General features: G+C 35.9%; 1 protein-coding gene across 1 annotated transcript in view; it reads right to left on the reverse strand.

The window, feature by feature from the left end:
• Positions 1–2,724: 2,724 nt before the first annotated feature.
• LOC132551136 (protein unc-93 homolog A-like) overlaps positions 2,725–20,887 on the reverse strand; it is a 50,694-nt gene continuing 32,531 nt past the window's right edge. The window contains exons 4-6 of the mRNA XM_060215246.1: positions 14,618–14,731; positions 3,387–3,402; positions 2,725–2,957 (exon numbers count right to left, since the gene is read on the reverse strand). Coding sequence (XP_060071229.1) covers positions 2,725–2,957; positions 3,387–3,402; positions 14,618–14,731 — 363 coding nt within the window. The remainder of the gene's footprint in view (positions 2,958–3,386; positions 3,403–14,617; positions 14,732–20,887) is intronic.

The raw sequence follows: 20,887 nt of genomic DNA on the forward strand, positions 1-20,887 counted from the left end.
AACAGAGTCTATTAAGAGGAAACCAGTTGTATTGTGGGGTCGGAATGGGGAGTGGCGTGTTGGGTGTTGAGAGTACTTATATTGGGAGAATTTAAAAATAATGCTAAACAGATAATGCCTTGTATATGGTCAAAGTTACTTTGAAACGCAAGATTAAACTAAACATCTGGTTTCTTAAAGTGTAAAACCATCTTATTTTTGTCCAACGTGGTTTTCAGTGGTGTAAAATTGCTGTTTCTATATTTAGCATTAAATCACACTGAACATGGACTGACCACGATAGTCGTGAAAAGTCACTGATTTGTTTAAATCAATGTCCGCCATGTTTACGGTATCTAATTGCGTTTGCATAACATTGATCCTTAATTAGTGTATAAATATAGAAATAAAAAAAATCAAGGTAACTACGGGTCACGTGATTGATACATATATGTAGTTTCGTGTTTTGTATAAGTTTGTGGTATTCAAGGCTAAAACAGGGCCACTCTCCGAGTATACTTATAGAATAATGCTGAAGGTTCTTAAATGGGAATATACTAAGCAAAACAACAACTCAATTTTTTAACATTTAAAATAATTTGCTTTTAAATGGTCACTGGTGTCAATTGAAGGGTATATATATATATATATCTATAGTTAAGAATGATACATATCATGGTGTTTTAACGGTGACAGCTATCAATGTATATTTACAACAATTATATATTTATTTGCATGAATTCAGTGACGTATTTTGATATTGTGATAATTAAGTCAACGTCATGTCGACATAAAACGATCTACAGTTTACGTGTAAAAACATGAATTCCATATATTTCACCTTTCACAACAAATTTGTTCACAATAGGACTACATAACGATAATATTTTACCAGAAATAGACAGTAAACGACATCTCATAACTGGACAAATTCCAGTGTCTCAAAAACGTAAGGTAGTTAGAGAAATGGGGAAGAAACGTGATTTTTTTTTTTTTTTTTTCCTTTATAAATTTTTCACAAGTCATCATTTCATGAATAGATAATTAATATAACCAACTATGTATATATACTACTGTTGAGGTGAACCTTATGGTTATGTCAACCTCCCAAAAAGTTATTAACCGAAACGATCTACAGAAATCCGCCAAAATAAAACATGTTATCTGAAAATTTATCATCATTACATGATTTCTGACCATGTCTCTCCTTATTAGGGGTTCAACCTAATGTCGTGTGATACGTATCATATACCCTAGTGTTAACTACGGCGAACAGAGGACGTTACCTTATTTAATTTGGATTAGTTCCTATCACATATACGTTTTTTTCCTGTAAAATCAATCATTTTCGAGGGAAATTTATTTCCGGTGATTTTGTGGGTATTTTGACGAATTTTTCTCCACAAACCGCTGAAATAGATATAAGCAGATTAATCTATTTTTTTCTACGAAATTATGTGCCCACGAAAAAGTTAGAACATTAATAATAATAAGACATGAATTCATTTTGGTGAAAACGAAATTCTGACTTTAGTCCGGAATTAAAGACGACTTTGTGCCTAAACCTCCAAGAAACCGTTTTAGCTCGAATTGTCCATTGTTCGCCATTTTTTTATTGTGATACACGATGTTTAAGTACGTATCAAACGATTTAGGTAGGACAACCCAGCTACTGGTATGTATGTAACAGACCTTAATCTGTTTATACAGGCCTTCAGTGAAAATCCTGAGAGCTGAGAACAATGGGTCATTTTCAACAATTTTTTTGACAATACAAGAATTATGAAGGGCTATTCTATGTAAAATTGAAATAAAATGGAAATATGAAGGGACCAGTATCATGCTTGAGATATCCCTCCAAGAATTCCCATGTCCTTGAAAATCAAGGCTCGCTAGAAAGCAAGTGAAGTCAAGATTGGTCAGTAATTTACAACAAATAACTCAGGCCTACCGGGTCACGACAAACGGTACCTTATCTCTGTAAATTGACCCAATGTTTCTGTCTAGATCATCTATCTTCTTTTGAAACATTTTCTTTAGGTTTGTAACGTATTTTGAATAGAAGTTCTTAAATAACAACCAGATCGAAAATCAAGTGTAGCTAAGCCGAATCGACATGCACGGCATAGTACATTGTTACCGACTAATGGCCTTGCGGGAGATCGCCGATTCGACCTGTTTTCACTTAACTCTTTTTTGCCATCTCGTCACGACACTTTCCATCTCAGGGTACATAATATTATACCACTGTCGAAATGTCCTGTTAATTTAATACACTTCACACTGGCACTTGAACTGATGAAGGAGGCAAATGTAGCCATCGAAATGACATATATTATTTTCTTATCGGTTGGGATATTAGAACTTCTATTTAACATTCATATTTTTATTTGAAAATACGTCCTTAAAATGTACTTTTTCGTGTAAAATATTACAATACATCGATGACATAAAGTATTGATAGGATACCACAAAAAATCTACTCCTCATGATATACTAAAATAATATCAACCTTACCTGTTGCAAAACAAAATACTTATACCTATTAATATACATTTTGTTCTATGTTACAACAATGCATTCTAATTAAAACGTCGTTTGTTAATTGAAATATCAACAACGTGAGTACCATATCATATACTAGATATATTGCATAATCACCCGCTGAGAATTGGTAAATGGAGTGTTCACATGAAATCTCTTTACAATAAATTTCACATGTATACAAGTATATATTTCCATCAGTCAGTTTTGCGTGGGTTCCTCGAACACGTCGTTGTCCACTTGCCGTACTTTATACTCCGCTAACACGTAGAACATAACAGACACTACCAGCATAATGATAAGGATATACAACTTGCCAGATACACACACGAACGTTCCACTGATGAAGGAGAAAGCCAGACCGAAACTTTGCAGCAGTCGGTAGTTCGCAAATGCTATATCTGCGTCCTCCGGGCACGTGACACATATCAGGGCTGTAAAAAGTGATACATACATTATTTATAGAATATAAAACAATAGAAACCTAGTGCATGGATTGTTATGACATAATATTTCAAAAGTCATTACTTACAAACAAATTCAAATAAAAAAATTAAATTAACTTTATTTATAAAATTCAAAATGTGAGATTCTTGACTTTTCAAATCCATAATTTTGGTAAAGCACCTTCAGCATCCTCGGAAAGATAATTTGGTCAAATCACATCTGGGTCTTGAGAAGAACATTTTTGAAATTGATCAATCTGGCCCCTTTTGGCACAGCTCATCAACCCCTGAGTGTCAGCCAGAGTCAGCATGTACATACCAGCATACAACCATCTTATATTAATAACTCTAACCAAGTTTAAGTTACATGTATTTCCAATCGGAATAAAAAAAAATCGGCGAGTTAAAGTCACCCACCGAATGAGAAAAACCACTGTCAAGAATGCAGACAACGGATTTGTTCAGACCTAGTACTAATCACTAACTGACGGATCACCATATTCAAAAATAAAAAGTGTTGATGTTGCTATTGTAAATACAAATGGTGAATGTATAATGGTAAGTAATGCTGTATTACTATTAAATCACGTCTGCTGACAGGCTCTATGCCACGTTCGTTCAAATGACAAAAAGTGAAGCAGATTTTCCTTTGATGTAGGTCAAAGGTCAAAATGTAGATCAGGGTGACATACTTTTGGCACATACAAGATCACCTCACCTATGGTTACCAATGTCCCATGAAGAAAGTTGCAGTGAAACTAATAGTGTAGGAGATAGAGCCCGGAAATACATTTTCTCTGATGAAGGTCAAAGGTCAAAATATAGGTCAGAGTGACCTACTTTTTTTAATATGATTTGCTATTACGGGGGCTAAACTAGGAAGAGACAAAATTACACAAAGACAGAGCCATCTTCTTCACAGAAAACATGGCCGTGAGATTCAATGTACAATTTAATCAATAAAAGCTTCTCAAACTGAGAACTGGGGTAAATACATTTTCAAGAACAAATTATGCTTCCTTAAATCATTCAAGATATTTGCGAGAAACTGCTGTTGGCTACCGTAATCAATGTTGAAATAGATAGAATTCAAAAGATAAAATGTATATATATAAGACATGGCAGGAAATCAGAACTTGATGATGGCGAGTAATAGTTTAACAATAACTGAAGGTACATATAAACCGTCTATATGATTTTCACTATTTTCTTGCCATTGATGTACGAGAAATAATATCCATTTTTCTACACCATAGACAAATAATATATAGGAATGTTATTCATCATACTTCAAGCGTAAACTACACTGGCATTTACAATTTATGTTTGCAGAAGACAAATAGAGAAACACGATTTTTCGATGTCGTTCATGATGATGGAGTTATATACAGTTATCAAGAGGGTAAGCCTGGAAAACCAGTGTAGATTTTAATACATCCCCCGTGAACAGTAATGTGTTAGTGACGCTATCACTGAACAGTCTGGGCCTAACACCTATCAATTTCATCAGACGTATCGATCCGAGTCATACAAACGTTTAAAGAAGTATTGATCGAAGTCACACAAACGTTTAGGATACAGAAACCGAGAACATTGACTTTCCTCGGTAAGGACAGAAAATAAGAACTAATTACACTATTTTTTCTCAGACAGTTACACTTGTATTCGCCTTTCATACAGACCACAGATGAGCGTAACCAGACGTTTTAATGGAAGAGGAATAGGGCAAACGAAAATAAACAGCTTAATACTGGGAAAAACAACAGTGTTAGGGCGAGGACAGACAGACATTACAGCATGGACAACAACAACGATGAGAAATAGAAAAAAATATAGTGTTGATATAGAACATAGAACAGTGTTAATACAGGACACAGTTAATACAGTACAGAGTACAACGTTAATACAGGACACAGTACAGTGTAAATACAGGTCACAGTACATTGTTGATACAGGACACAGTACAGTGTAATACAGTACACAGTACAGTGTTAATACAGTACAGTGTTAATACAGGACACAGTACAGTGTTAATACAGGACACAGTACAGTGTAAATACAGTACAGTGTTAATATAGTACATAGTAAATACAGTACACAGTACAGTGTAATACAGGACAAAGTACAGTGTAAATACAGGAGACAATTAATACAGTACAGTGATAAAACAGGACACAGTACAATGTTAATACAGTACAGTTTTAATATAGTACATAGTTAATACAGTACACAGTACAGTGTAATACATGACACAGTACAGTGTTAATACAGTACAAAGTACAGTGGTAATGCAGTACATTGTTAATACAGTATAAAGTAGAGTGTTAATACAGGACACAATACAGTGTTAATACAGGACAGTGTTAATATAGGACACAATACAGTGTTAATACAGTACAGCGTTAATACAGGACACAGTACAGTGTTAATACAGGACAGTGTTAATACAGGACAGTGTTAATACAGGACAGTGTTAATACAGGACACAATACAGTGTTAATACAGGACAGTGTTAATACAGGACACAATACAGTGTTAATACACTACAGCGTTAATACAGGACACAGTACAGTGTTAATACAGGACAGTGTTAATACAGGACACAATACAGTGTTAATACAGGACAGTGTTAATACAGGACACAATACAGTCGTTATACAGGACACACTACAGTGTTAATACAGGACACAGAACAGTGTTGGTACAAGGCACAGTACAATGTTAATACAGTACAAAGTACAGTGTTAATACAGGATACAGTTCAGTGTAAATACAGGATACAGTACAGTGTGAATACAGGACACAGTACAGTATTAATTCAGTATATTGTTAATACTAGACACAGTACAATGTTATTACAAGACACAGTACAGTGTTCATACAGTACAGTGGCAATACGGAACACAGTACAGTGTTAATACAAGACACAGTACAGTGTTAACACAAGAAACAGTACAGTGGTAATACAGGACACAGGACAGTGTTAATACAGGACACAGTACAGTGTTAATACAGGACACAGTACAATGTTCATACAGTACAGTGGCAATATAGGACACAGTACAGAGTTAATCATGACACAGTGTTAATACAAGGCACAGTACAGTGTTAACACAGGACACAGTACAGTGTTACCACAGTACAGTGTTGATACATGACACAGTACAGTGTGAATACAGGAAACATTACAGTGTTGATACAGTACAGTGTGAATACAGGACACAGTACAGTGGCAATACAGTACAGTGTTAATTCAGTATATTGTTAATACAGGACACAGTACAGTGTTAGTACAAGACACAGTACAGTGTTCATACAGTACAGTGGCAATACGGGACACAGTACAGTGTTAATACAAGACACAGTACAGTGTTAACACAAGACACAGTACAGTGGTAATACAGGACACAGTACAATGTTCATACAGTACAGTAGCAATATAGGACACAGTACAGTGTTAATCATGACACAGTGTTAATACAGGACACAGTACAGTGTTAACACAGGACACAGTACAGTGTTACCACAGTACAGTGTTAATACATGACACAGTACAGTGTTAATACAGGACACAGTACAGTGTTAATACATTTGAGTGATAAAACAGGACGCAGTACAGTGTTAATACAGTACAGTGTTAATACAGGACACAGTACAGTGTTAATACAGTAGAGTGTAAATACAGTACAGTGTTAATACAGCACACAGTACAGTGTTAATACAAGACACAGTACAGTGTTAACACAGTACAGTGTTTATACAGGACACAGTACAGCGTAAATACATTAAAAAGTACAGTGTTAATACATTACACAGTACAATGTTAATACAGCACACAGTACAGTGTTCATACAGTGCAGTGGCAATACAGGACACAGTAGAGTGTTAATACAAGACACAGTACAGTGTTAACACAAGACACAGTACAGTGGTAATACAGGACACAGTACAGTGTTAATACAGGACACAGTACAGTGTTAATACATTTGAGTGATAAAACAGGACACAGTACAGTGTTAATACAGTACAGTGTTAATACAGGACACAGTACAGTGTTAATACAGTACAGTGTAAAAACAGTACAGTGTTAATACAGCACACAGTACAGTGTTAATACAAGAGAGAGTACATTGTCAATACAAGACACAGTACAGTGTTAACACAGTACAGTGTTAATACAGTAAAAGGTACAGTGTTAATACATGACACAGTACAATGTTAATACAGTGCAGTGTTAATACAGGACACAGTACAGTGTTAATACAGTACAGTGTAAAAACAGTACAGTGTTAATACAGCACACAGTACAGTGTTAATACAAGAGAGAGTACATTGTCAATACAAGACACAGTACAGTGTTAACACAGTACAGTGTTAATACAGTAAAAGGTACAGTGTTAATACATGACACATTACAATGTTAATACAGTACAGTGTTAATACAGTACACAGTACAGTGTTAATACAGGACACAGTATGTTGTTAGTACAGGACACAGTACAGTGTTAATACAGAACACAGTATTGTGTTAATACAGTACATAGTAAATGGTTAATACAAGACACAGTACAGCGTTAATACAGGACACAGTATAGTGTTAATACAGGACACAGTACAGTGTAAATACAGAACACAGTATTGTGTTAATACAGTACATAGTAAATGGTTAATACAAGACACAGTACAGTGTTAATACAGGACACAGTACAGTGTTAATACAGGACACAGTACAGTGTAAATACAGGACACAGGACATTGTTAATACAGTACAGTGTTAATACAGGACACAGTACAGTGTTAATACAGTACACAGTACATTGTTAATACAAGACACAGTACAGTTATAATACAGGACACAGTACAGTGTTAATACAGGACAGTGTTAATACAGGACACAGTACAGTGTTAATACAAGACAGTGGTAATACAGGACACAGTACAGTGTTGATATTAATAATAGAACATACAGACTTAAATACATGTACACAGTTTTAAAGAAAAAAACTACAAAAAGATAATACAGGATACGATAATTAGGAAAGATATCAGAGGATACGATAATTAGGAAAGATAATACAAATATTAATTTTAAAGATATCTTGAGGATACGATAATTAGGACAGAATCAGAGGATACGATAATTGTAAGATATCAGAGGATACGTGTTAATTAGGAAAGATATCAGAGGATACGAAATTAAAGATAATTAATAGATAAAAAGATATCTGAAACAGATAATTAGGTAGATATCAGAGGATACGATAATTAGGAAAGATAATAGAGGATACGATAATTAGGAAGATAATACAGGATAAATAATTAGGATAAGATATCTGAGGATACGATAATTAGACAGATATCAGAGGATACGATAATTAGGAAAGAATCAGAGGATACATAATTAGGAAAAAAAATACGATAATTAGGAAACAGGAAGATAATTAGGAAAGATAAAGAGTAATTTACGATAATTAGCCAAAGATAATAGAGGATACGATAATTAGGAAAGATATCAGAAACAATAATTAGGAAAGATAAAAGAGGATACGATAGAAAGATATCAGAGGATACGATAATTAGGAAAGATATCAGACAGATACAATAATTGGAAAGATAACCCAGGAACGATAATTAGGAAAGATAAAAGAGATACGATAATAAAGTATCAGAGGATACGATAATAAAAGATATCCATAATTAGGAAAGATATCAGGATCGATTATTAGGAAGATATTAGGATACGATAATTAGGAAAGATAATAGAGGATACGATATTTCCCGCGCTTTCAGAGGACATAATTAGGAAAGATATCAGAGGATACTATCTTTAATTAGGAATAGATACCAGAGGAGCTTACATAATTAGGAAAGATAATAGAGGATAAATAATTAGGAGAGATATCAGAGGATATACGATTAATTAGGAAAGATATCAGAGGATACGATAATTAGGAAAGATAATAGAGGATACGATAATTAGGAGCAGATATCAGAGGATACGATAATTAGGAGAGATATCAGAGGATACGATAATTAGGAAAGATATCAGAGGATACGATAATTAGGAAGATAATAGAGGATACGATAATTAGGAAAGATAATACAGGATACGATAATTAGGAAAGATATCAGAGGATACGATAATTAGGAAAGATAATACAGGATACGATAATTAGGAAAGATATTAGTTGAGGATACGATAATTAGGACAGATATCAGAGGATACGATAATTAGGAGAGATATCAGAGGATACGATAATTAGGAAAGGTATCTGAGGATACGATAATTAGGAAAGATAATACAGGATACGATAATTAGGAAAGATATCTGAGGATACGATAATTAGGAGAGATATCAGAGGATACGATAATTAGGAAAGATAATAGAGGATACGATAATTAGGAAAGATAATAATAGATAATTAGGTATAAATATATTAGGATACGATAATTAGGACAGATATCAGAGGATACGATAATTAGGAAAGATAATACAGGATACGATAATTAGGAAAGATATCTGAGGATACGATAATTAGGACAGATATCAGAGGATACGATAATTAGGAGAGATATCAGAGGATACGATAATTAGGAAAGATATCAGAGGATACGATAATAAGAAAGATATCAGAGGATACAATAATTAGGAAAGATATCAGAGGATACGATAATTAGGAGAGATATCAGAGAATACGATAATTAGGAGAGATATCAGAGGATACGATAATTAGGAAAGATATCAGAGGATACGATAATTAGGAAGATATCAGAGGATACGATAATTAGGAAAGATAATAGAGGATACGATAATTAGGAGAGATATCAGAGGATACGATAATTAGGAGAGATATCAGAGGATACGATAATTAGGAAAGATATCAGAGGATACGATAATTAGGAAAGATAATAGAGGATACGATAATTAGGAAAGATAATAGAGGATACGATAATTAGGAGAGATAATAGAGGATACGATAATTAGGAAAGATAATACAGGATACGATAATTAGGAAAGATATCAGAGGATACGATAATTAGGAAAGATAATACAGGATACGATAATTAGGAAAGATATCTGAGGATACGATAATTAGGACAGATATCAGAGGATACGATAATTAGGAGAGATATCAGAGGATACGATAATTAGGAAAGATATCAGAGGATACGATAATTAGGAAAGATAATACAGGATACGATAATTAGGAAAGATATCTGAGGATACGATAATTAGGACAGATATCAGAGGATACGATAATTAGGAAAGATAATAGAGGATACGATAATTAGGAAAGATAATACAGGATACGATAATTAGGAAAGATATCTGAGGATACGATAATTAGGACAGATATCAGAGGATACGATAATTAGGACAGATATCAGAGGATACGATAATTAGGAAAAATATCAGAGGATACGATAATTAGGAAAGATATCTGAGGATACGATAATTAGGAAAGATAAAAGAGGACACGATAATTAGGAAAGATAATAGAGGATACGATAATTAGGAAAGATATCAGAGGATACAATAATTAGGAAAGATAAAAGAGGATACGATAATTAGGAAAGATATCAGAGGATACGATAATTAGGAAAGATATCAGAGGATACTATAATTAGGAAAGATATTAGAGGATACGATAATTAGGAAAGATAAAAGAGGATACGATAATTAGGAAAGATATCAGAGGATACGATAATAAGAAAGATATCAGAGGATACAATAATTAGGAAAGATATCAGAGGATACGATAATTAGGAGAGATATCAGAGAATACGATAATTAGGAGAGATATCAGAGGATACGATAATTAGGAAAGATATCAGAGGATACGATAATTAGGAAGATATCAGAGGATACGATAATTAGGAAAGATAATAGAGGATACGATAATTAGGAGAGATATCAGAGGATACGATAATTAGGAGAGATATCAGAGGATACGATAATTAGGAAAGATATCAGAGGATACGATAATTAGGAAAGATAATAGAGGATACGATAATTAGGAGAGATATCAGAGGATACGATAATTAGGAAAGATATCAGAGGATACGATAATTAGGAAAGATAATAGAGGATACGATAATTAGGAGAGATATCAGAGGATACGATAATTAGGAGAGATATCAGAGGATACGATAATTAGGAGAGATATCAGAGGATACGATAATTAGGAGAGATAATAGAGGATACGATAATTAGGAAAGATAATACAGGATACGATAATTAGGAAAGATATCAGAGGATACGATAATTAGGAAAGATAATACAGGATACGATAATTAGGAAAGATATCTGAGGATACGATAATTAGGACAGATATCAGAGGATACGATAATTAGGAGAGATATCAGAGGATACGATAATTAGGAAAGATATCAGAGGATACGATAATTAGGAAAGATAATACAGGATACGATAATTAGGAAAGATATCTGAGGATACGATAATTAGGAGAGATATCAGAGGATACGATAATTAGGAAAGATAATAGAGGATACGATAATTAGGAAAGATAATACAGGATACGATAATTAGGAAAGATATCTGAGGATACGATAATTAGGACAGATATCAGAGGATACGATAATTAGGACAGATATCAGAGGATACGATAATTAGGAAAAATATCAGAGGATACGATAATTAGGAAAGATATCTGAGGATACGATAATTAGGAAAGATAAAAGAGGACACGATAATTAGGAAAGATAATAGAGGATACGATAATTAGGAAAGATATCAGAGGATACAATAATTAGGAAAGATAAAAGAGGATACGATAATTAGGAAAGATATCAGAGGATACGATAATTAGGAAAGATATCAGAGGATACAATAATTAGGAAAGATAATAGAGGATACGATAATTAGGAAAGATAAAAGAGGATACGATAATTAGGAAAGATATCAGAGGATACGATAATTAGGAAAGATAATAGAGGATACGATAATTAGGACAGATATCAGAGGATACGATAATTAGGAAAGATAAAAGAGGACACGATAATTAGGAAAGATATCAGAGGATACAATAATTAGGAAAGATAAAAGAGATACGATAATTAGGAAAGATAAAACAGATACGATACGATAATTAGGAAAGATAAAAGAGGATACGATAATTAGGAAAGATATCAGAGGATACGATAATTAGGAAAGATATCAGAGGATACGATAATTAGGAAAGATATCAGAGGATACAATAATTAGGAAAGATAAAAGAGGATACGATAATTAGGACAGATATCAGAGGACACGATAATTAGGAAAGATATCAGAGGATACGATAATAAGGAAAGATCAAAGAGGATACGATAATTAGGAGAGATATCAGAGGATACGATAATTAGGAAAGATAAAAGAAAGATAAAAGAGGATACGATAATTAGGAGAGATATCAGAGGATACGATAATTAGGACAGATATCAGAGGATACAATAATTAGGAAAGATAAAAGAGGATACGATAATTAGGACAGATATCAGAGGACACGATAATTAGGAAAGATATCAGAGGATACGATAATTAGGAAAGATAAAAGAGGATACGATAATTAGGAGAGATATCAGAGGATACGATAATTAGGAAAGATAAAAGAGGATACGATAATTAGGAGAGATATCAGAGGATACGATAATTAGGACAGATATCAGAGGACACGATAATTAGGAAAGATATCTGAGGATACGATAATTAGGAAAGATAATAGAGGATACGATAATTAGGAGATATATCAGAGGATACGATAATTAGGAGATATATCAGAGGATACGATAATTAGGAAAGATATCAGAGGATACGATAATTAGGACAGATATCAGAGGATACGATAATTAGGAGAGATATCAGAGGATACGATAATTAGGAAAGATATCTGAGGATACGATAATTAGGACAGATATCAGAGGATACGATAATTAGGAAAGATAAAAAGGGATACGATAATTAGGAAAGATAAAAAGGGATACGATAATTAGGAACATAATAGAGGATACGATAATTAGGAACATAATAGAGGATACGATAATTAGGAGAGATATCAGAGGATACGATAATTAGGAAAGATAATAGAGGATACGATAATTAGGAGAGATATCAGGATACGATAATTAGGAACATAATAGAGGATACGATAATTAGGAGAGATATCAGAGGATACGATAATTAGGAAAGATAATAGAGGATACGATAATTAGGAGATATATCAGAGGATACGATAATTAGGAGAGATATCAGAGGATACGATAATTAGGAGAGATATCAGAGGATACGATAATTAGGAAAGATATCAGAGGATACGATAATTAGGAAAGATAAAAGAGGATACGATAATTAGGAAAGATAATAGAGGATACGATAATTAGGAAGATATCAGAGGATACGATAATTAGGACAGATATCAGAGGATACGATAATTAGGAAAGATAAAAGAGGACACGATAATTAGGAAAGATATCAGAGGATACAATAATTAGGAAAGATAAAAGAGGATACGATAATTAGGAAAGATAATACAGGATACGATAATTAGGAAAGATATCAGAGGATACGATAATTAGGACAGATATCAGAGGATACGATAATTAGGAAAGATAAAAAGGGATACGATAATTAGGAAAGATAAAAAGGGATACGATAATTAGGAAAGATATCAGAGGATACAATAATTAGGAAAGATATCAGAGGATACGATAATTAGGAAAGAGAGGATACGATAATTAGGAGAGATATCAGAGGATACGATAATTAGGAAAGATAATAGAGGATACGATAATTAGGAGAGATATCAGAGGATACGATAATTTGGAAAGATATCAGAGGATACGATAATTAGGAAAGATAATAGAGGATACGATAATTAGGAAAGATAATAGAGGATACGATAATTAGGAAAGATAATACAGGATACGATAATTTGGAGAGATATCAGAGGATACGATAATTTGGAAAGATATCAGAGGATACGATAATTAGGAAAGATAATAGAGGATACGATAATTAGGAAAGATAATAGAGGATACGATAATTAGGAAAGATATCAGAGGATACGATAATTAGGAAAGATAATACAGGATATGTTGCCTAAATATAGTAGAGAATAACATTGATAACATATGCTTAACATACTATACAATTTACTTCATTTGTAAAATGAAAAAAAAAAACACCAGAAAAAGTCATCACAAGATTGGATATAATTTCTATAACCAGAACAAAGAGACTCTTGCGTTAATTTATATACCGGCCAATGAGAAGGCTCCGTTCAATATTTCTAACCGACCAATGAGAAGGCTCCGTTCAATATTTGTAACTAACCAGTGTGAAGGTTCCGTTCAATGTTTATAACCGACCAATGAGAATGCTCCGTTTAATGTATAAAACCGACCAATGAGAAAACTCCGTCCAGTGTGTTCAGACTTTCATCCAAGTAACATAAATTAGAGGTTTGTCGTTTATTTAAATAAACAACCGACAAGTTTACATGTTACTGAGAAATTTGTACAGAACAATAGAAGGAAACTACCATTGTACCAGAATGGTATAATATTGCCTTCCTATTATTTGATCTGTTGAGGTAATAGTATCAGATATTATAAACAAAGTAATTAATAATATTACTAAAATGACTTACCTTTGTGAAATCGGCGAATATGAAACCTTGCTGAAGCCCGCTGAATATCAACAGGGGAATCAGGAGCGGAAAGGTCTTGTGGGAGATAAGGAGGGTCAGGTGCTGGCCAACAATCTAAAACAACAATAAAAAACATCACAAATAATTTATATATATTTGCAACATGTCTTGTGAGATCAATTTGTTTATTCCATCACTATTTTGATGTCAGCGGTCACCAGGTATGTGGTTCGATCCCAACGTGGGCATGGTGTTTTTCCGGTAGATGAGATCACAACCGTCATGTACTGGTATATGGTTATGTCCATTTTACATTGATACTGATAACGTGAGATGGGCCTCCCAGATGATGTTCAGTAAAGTATTCACCAGTCACTATAATAAACTATAAGAAGACCCATGCTTCAAAGTTATCCTGGTTGTTTAATGGACGATAAAATTACAAACAAACAGAATAGTTTTACAACACAGGCAACACAAATACGATCCAAACAAAGACAACTAATAGATTCAGGCTTAAGTTTGCTTCGTTGTATTAAATTGTATTCCTGACACTAAATGAGTCAGGGTTTTTTGTGATGACAATGATAGCATTGTTTACCCAAGAAAAAAAAATAGAAACACTGATAGTCATATATATTCCAGGTCAGGAGTCTGTGTCACCGGAAGCCAATAACCCCGCACACTCTAGACGTTGAATTGGTGTCACCGGGGGCCAATAACCCCGCACACTCAAGACGTGGCATTAGTCACCGGGGGCCCATAACCCCGCACACTCTAGACGTGACATTACTGTCACCGGGGGCCAATAACCCCGCACACTCTAGATGTGGCATTAGTGTCACCGGAAATGGAATGGTGGCCAATTACCCCATATACTCTTCAAGTGGAATAAGTGACAGTAATAACCCTGTATACCCTTGAAGCGGAATAAGTGAAATCAATAACCCTGTATACCCTTGAAGCGGAATAAATGAAACCAATAACCCTGCATATGTTGAAATGGAATAAGTGACAAACAATAACCCTGTTTACCCTTGAAGAGGATTTTGTGACACCAATAACCCTGTATACACTTGAAGTGGAATAAGTGACACCAATAACCCTGTTTACGTTGAAGTGGATTGTGTGACACCAATAACCCTGTTTACCCTTGAAGTGGAATAGGTGAACCAGTAACCCTGTATACCCTTGAAGTAGAATAGGTGACACCAATAACCCTGTATACCCTTGAAGTGGAATAAGTGACACCAATAACCCTGGTTACTCCAGAAATGATGATAATGCTTTGTAAAGTCGAATGAGTCTTATCAATCTTGAACATCCGACCCTGGGGCAAAAATACAATATCAGACTTTGATGTTGTGCACAATACCATGCTCCATTCCAAATTACGTTCTTCTCCAAGAACAGACGAACGTCTGTGTGTACAAGTTCACAGTCCTGAATGGAGCGTAGGCCAGTCTAATTTGTAATGCCTTGAGCAAAAATCTGTGTTGGAAAAAAGAAATCAGTTTGTCTCAGCATAGTCGTTTGTACAATGGCATTTTAATCTTTACTCATCGTCTGGGAAACGCTTGTCGCCGGTGAAGATTTGTAAACGTTATTTAAGTTATGCTTCACAAATAGAAGTATCATTTTCTCTACATATGGTGATTATACAGGGACCTGAGACGCCATTCATCGGAGATTTTTCTCTTACAAATTTTTGGTATACATGTCTTAAGTCTGCCGGCTTTAAAAAACTTAAACCATAAAACATTGATATGTATCGACACTTTAATGTATTTACGAGTTTAATTAATTATGAACGAATTGAAAGAACCCCTTCGTTCTCAGGTAATGAGAGCTTTATTGCCCAAAAAAGGATGAACATCGGTGCAAATATACGATTGTGAACTGATACTAAAAAAGAATACAGAAAAGGAAATCATAATGACCGAGTTTCTATTGACAATATCTTCCAACAGACTTTCTGAACTTGTGAAAATGGCATTACTTGTCCAAGATTGTCAAATCTTTTGAGCATATTTTCTACTAGTTTTATTGAATAAGACATTATGACATTAAGTGTTGCGAAATAATCGAGTTCCTAAGTTCAAAACCTGAATAAGGCAAGGGTATTTGATCTACATTATATATATATATATTTTTGGAATTTTTATTTTCGCTTTACCCCATAACGAGTATATGATGAATAATGAAATTATGGTCAAAAGAGATCTTTGTTGAAGGGTGTCATGTTTTATTTATAATTTTGGTGGTAGATTTTATAAGATCTACAAGATAATTAGCCAAAATATATAGAAAATATTCTACAAGTGTAGCGGGTTTCTTTTTCACTGGTAGGCGAAGAGAAACTAGTCTTGTTTGTCTAGATTATCTATTGACCAGCATCTCAACAAGAAAATTGTGGAAAAAGTGGAAAGCGACATTTATCGAGAGCAACTTTGTACAAATCCCTTCAGATTTACAACGGACTACCTCGCCTACATACTACTTTCCCTACAGAACACCTCGCTTCCATCCCTTATAGCCTCAAAACTACCTCGCCTCCAGCACACTTCGCCTACAGACTACCTTGCCTACATCATACTTCGCCTACATGCTACCTCGCCTACACACTACTTTCCCTACAGAACACCTCGCTTCCATCCCTTATAGCCTCAAACCTACCTCGCCTCCAGCACACTTCGCCTACAGACTACCTTGCCTACATCATACTTCGCCTACATACTACCTCACCTACACACTACTTTCCCTACAGAACACCTCGCTTCCATCCCTTATAGCCTCAAAACTACCTCGCCTCCAGCACACTTCGCCTACAGACTACCTTGCCTACATCATACTTCGCCTACATGCTACCTCGCCTACACACTACTTTCCCTACAGAACACCTCGCTTCCATCCCTTATAGCCTCAAAACTACCTCGCCTCCAGCACACTTCGCCTACAGACTACCTTGCCTACATCATACTTCGCCTACATACTACCTCGCCTACACACTACTTTCCCTACAGAACACCTCGCTTCCATCCCTTATAGCCTCAAAACTACCTCGCCTCCAGCACACTTCGCCTACAGACTACCTTGCCTACATCATACTTCGCCTACATGCTACCTCGCCTACACACTACTTTCCCTACAGAACACCTCGCTTCCATCCCTTATAGCCTCAAAACTACCTCGCCTCCAGCACACTTCGCCTACAGACTACCTTGCCTACATCATACTTCGCCTACATGCTACCTCGCCTACACACTACTTTCCCTACAGAACACCTCGCTTCCATCCCTTATAGCCTCAAACCTACCTCGCCTCCAGCACACTTCGCCTACAGACTACCTTGCCTACATCATACTTCGCCTACATACTACCTCACCTACACACTACTTTCCCTACAGAACACCTCGCTTCCATCCCTTATAGCCTCAAAACTACCTCGCCTCCAGCACACTTCGCCTACAGACTACCTTGCCTACATCATACTTCGCCTACATGCTACCTCGCCTACACACTACTTTCCCTACAGAACACCTCGCTTCCATCCCTTATAGCCTCAAAACTACCTCGCCTCCAGCACACTTCGCCTACAGACTACCTTGCCTACATCATACTTCGCCTACATGCTACCTCGCCTACACACTACTTTCCCTACAGAACACCTCGCTTCCATCCCTTATAGCCTCAAAACTACCTCGCCTCCAGCACACTTCGCCTACAGACTACCTTGCCTACATCATACTTCGCCTACATACTACCTCGCCTACACACTACTTTCCCTACAGAACACCTCGCTTCCATCCCTTATAGCCTCAAAACTACCTCGCCTCCAGCACACTTCGCCTACAGACTACCTTGCCTACATCATACTTCGCCTACATGCTACCTCGCCTACACACTACTTTCCCTACAGAACACCTCGCTTCCATCCCTTATAGCCTCAAAACTACCTCGCCTCCAGCACACTTCGCCTACAGACTACCTTGCCTACATCATACTTCGCCTACATACTACCTCGCCTACACACTACTTTCCCTACAGAACACCTCGCTTCCATCCCTTATAGCCTCAAAACTACCTCGCCTCCAGCACACTTCGCCTACAGACTACCTTGCCTACATCATACTTCGCCTACATGCTACCTCACCTACACACTACTTTCCCTACAGAACACCTCGCTTCCATCCCTTATAGCCTCAAAACTACCTCGCCTCCAGCACACTTCGCCTACAGACTACCTTGCCTACATCATATTTCGCCTACATGCTACCTCACCTACACACTACTTTCCCTACAGAACACCTCGCTTCCATCCCTTATAGCCTCAAAACTACCTCGCCTCCAGCACACTTCGCCTACAGACTACCTTGCCTACATCATACTTCGCCTACATACTACCTCGCCTAAACACTACTTTCCCTATAGAACACCTCGCTTCCATCCCTTATAGCCTCAAAACTACCTCGCCTCCAGCACACTTCGCCTACAGACTACCTTGCTTACAACACACTTCGCCTACAGACTACAATGTCTACAGAACAATTCGCCTACAGAATACTTTGCCTACAGGCTACCTTGCCTACATCACACTTCGCCTACAGACTACCTCGCCTACAGAACACTTCGCCTGCAGACCACCTTGCCTACAGCACACTTCACCTACAGACTACCTTACCTACAGCACACTTCGCCTACAGACTACCTTGCCTACAGAACACTTCGCCTACAGAACACTTTGCCTTCAGAACACTTCGCCTACAGACTACCTCGCTTCATGACCACATAGCCTACATACTATCTCTTTTCCATCCCATAAACATACAGACTACATCGTCTACATAACCTTCGCCTACATTTCACCTCGATTTCAAACGACTTCACTTACAATCTTCTTGACCGACATACCACCACGTCTACAGCAGTCAACATTTAAACTTCTGTAGAGAGCATCTCAAGGCATCCGGTATAAATGAAGAATTCAAAAAGAAGTAAAGGTAAACAAAGTTACATAAAGTCGGTCGGTTTTTATTGTTGTCACGTGTCATAAAGATCTTGCAAACAGCTTTTAGTATTCGGAAGTGAGAAAGAGTGTATGCAAATTAAATCGATATTCAAAAATGTCGCACTCTGATGTGCCATTTCTTTCTGTCATTCTAAAACTCTGGACAGCTATTTTAACACAGACAGAGTTGGATGCATCTCCCGTCTTTTAACTCTTATTTTGCTCTGCGTAACGTACTTTGTAGGATTCTGCCTACAAATTACTTGTTCAATCAATACCATGTTAAAAAAAATAAATAGATGAATGTGTCTTTTTTCTTTCGTTTGTTCTCCAGCTAAGTGATCTCCATGTATGTAATGTACAGTAAAATTTCACGTTTTCGTGGGACTCTAATTTCGTGGTTCTTCTAGACATATGAATTCTTAGATTAATCATAACACGAAGTAAATCCCTGAAATGAAAAGTTTTACGGTATACATGAAAATTAAAAAAAAACCCTGCCAATTCCAGTCTCTTCTTTTTCTTCTGTCTCCCTTATCTAGGGGTAGATCAGTATAACGTGGATTGTCTCCCCTACCAGATTGTTTACCCCTCTCCCTCTGTCAGATGGAATCAATTTGTTGTCTCTCTTGTCTAGGTGTACACCAGTTTAATGTGGATTGTCTCCCCTACCAAGTTGTTTACCCCTCTCCCTATGTCAGGTGGAATTAATTTGTTGTCTCCCTTGTCTAGGTGTAGAACAGTTTAACGTGAATTGTCTACCCTGCTATGTTTTTACCCTGCTCCCTCTGTCAGGAGGAGTCATCTCCCTTATCTAGGTGAATTACAGGATATCGTGGATTGTCTCCCCTTCCAAGTTGTTGACTTAATTCCCTGTGACAGGAGGGATAAACTCATTGCTTTATCGATTGGCTCTATAATGAAACCTAAACCTACATTGTACTAAGTCGTTATAGTGGAGACTACCCCAAGACAACTATCTATGGTATAGGATGACTGAGCAGATAACAAGTTGGTTTTAAATGTAAATCTGCATTGTTATCTTATTATAATTCAATGTTTACGCAAAAGAGTTTATATAATGTATATGTTGACAATGTTGTCAATGTTCATTAAGTATATATGTAGACAATTGTGTTCAATGTTTACAGTGGGTATGTAGACAATGTGTTCAATGTTTACAAAGTGTAAATGTAGACGATGTGTTCATTGTTTACACAGTGTTTATGGAGACGACGTATAAATATTTACACAGTATAGAT

This window comes from Ylistrum balloti, unplaced genomic scaffold, assembly GCF_031769215.1.
Source record: "Ylistrum balloti isolate Yb309-2 unplaced genomic scaffold, AGI_CSIRO_Ybal_v1 Utg370180, whole genome shotgun sequence".
Classification (NCBI taxonomy): Eukaryota; Metazoa; Mollusca; class Bivalvia; order Pectinida; family Pectinidae; genus Ylistrum; species Ylistrum balloti.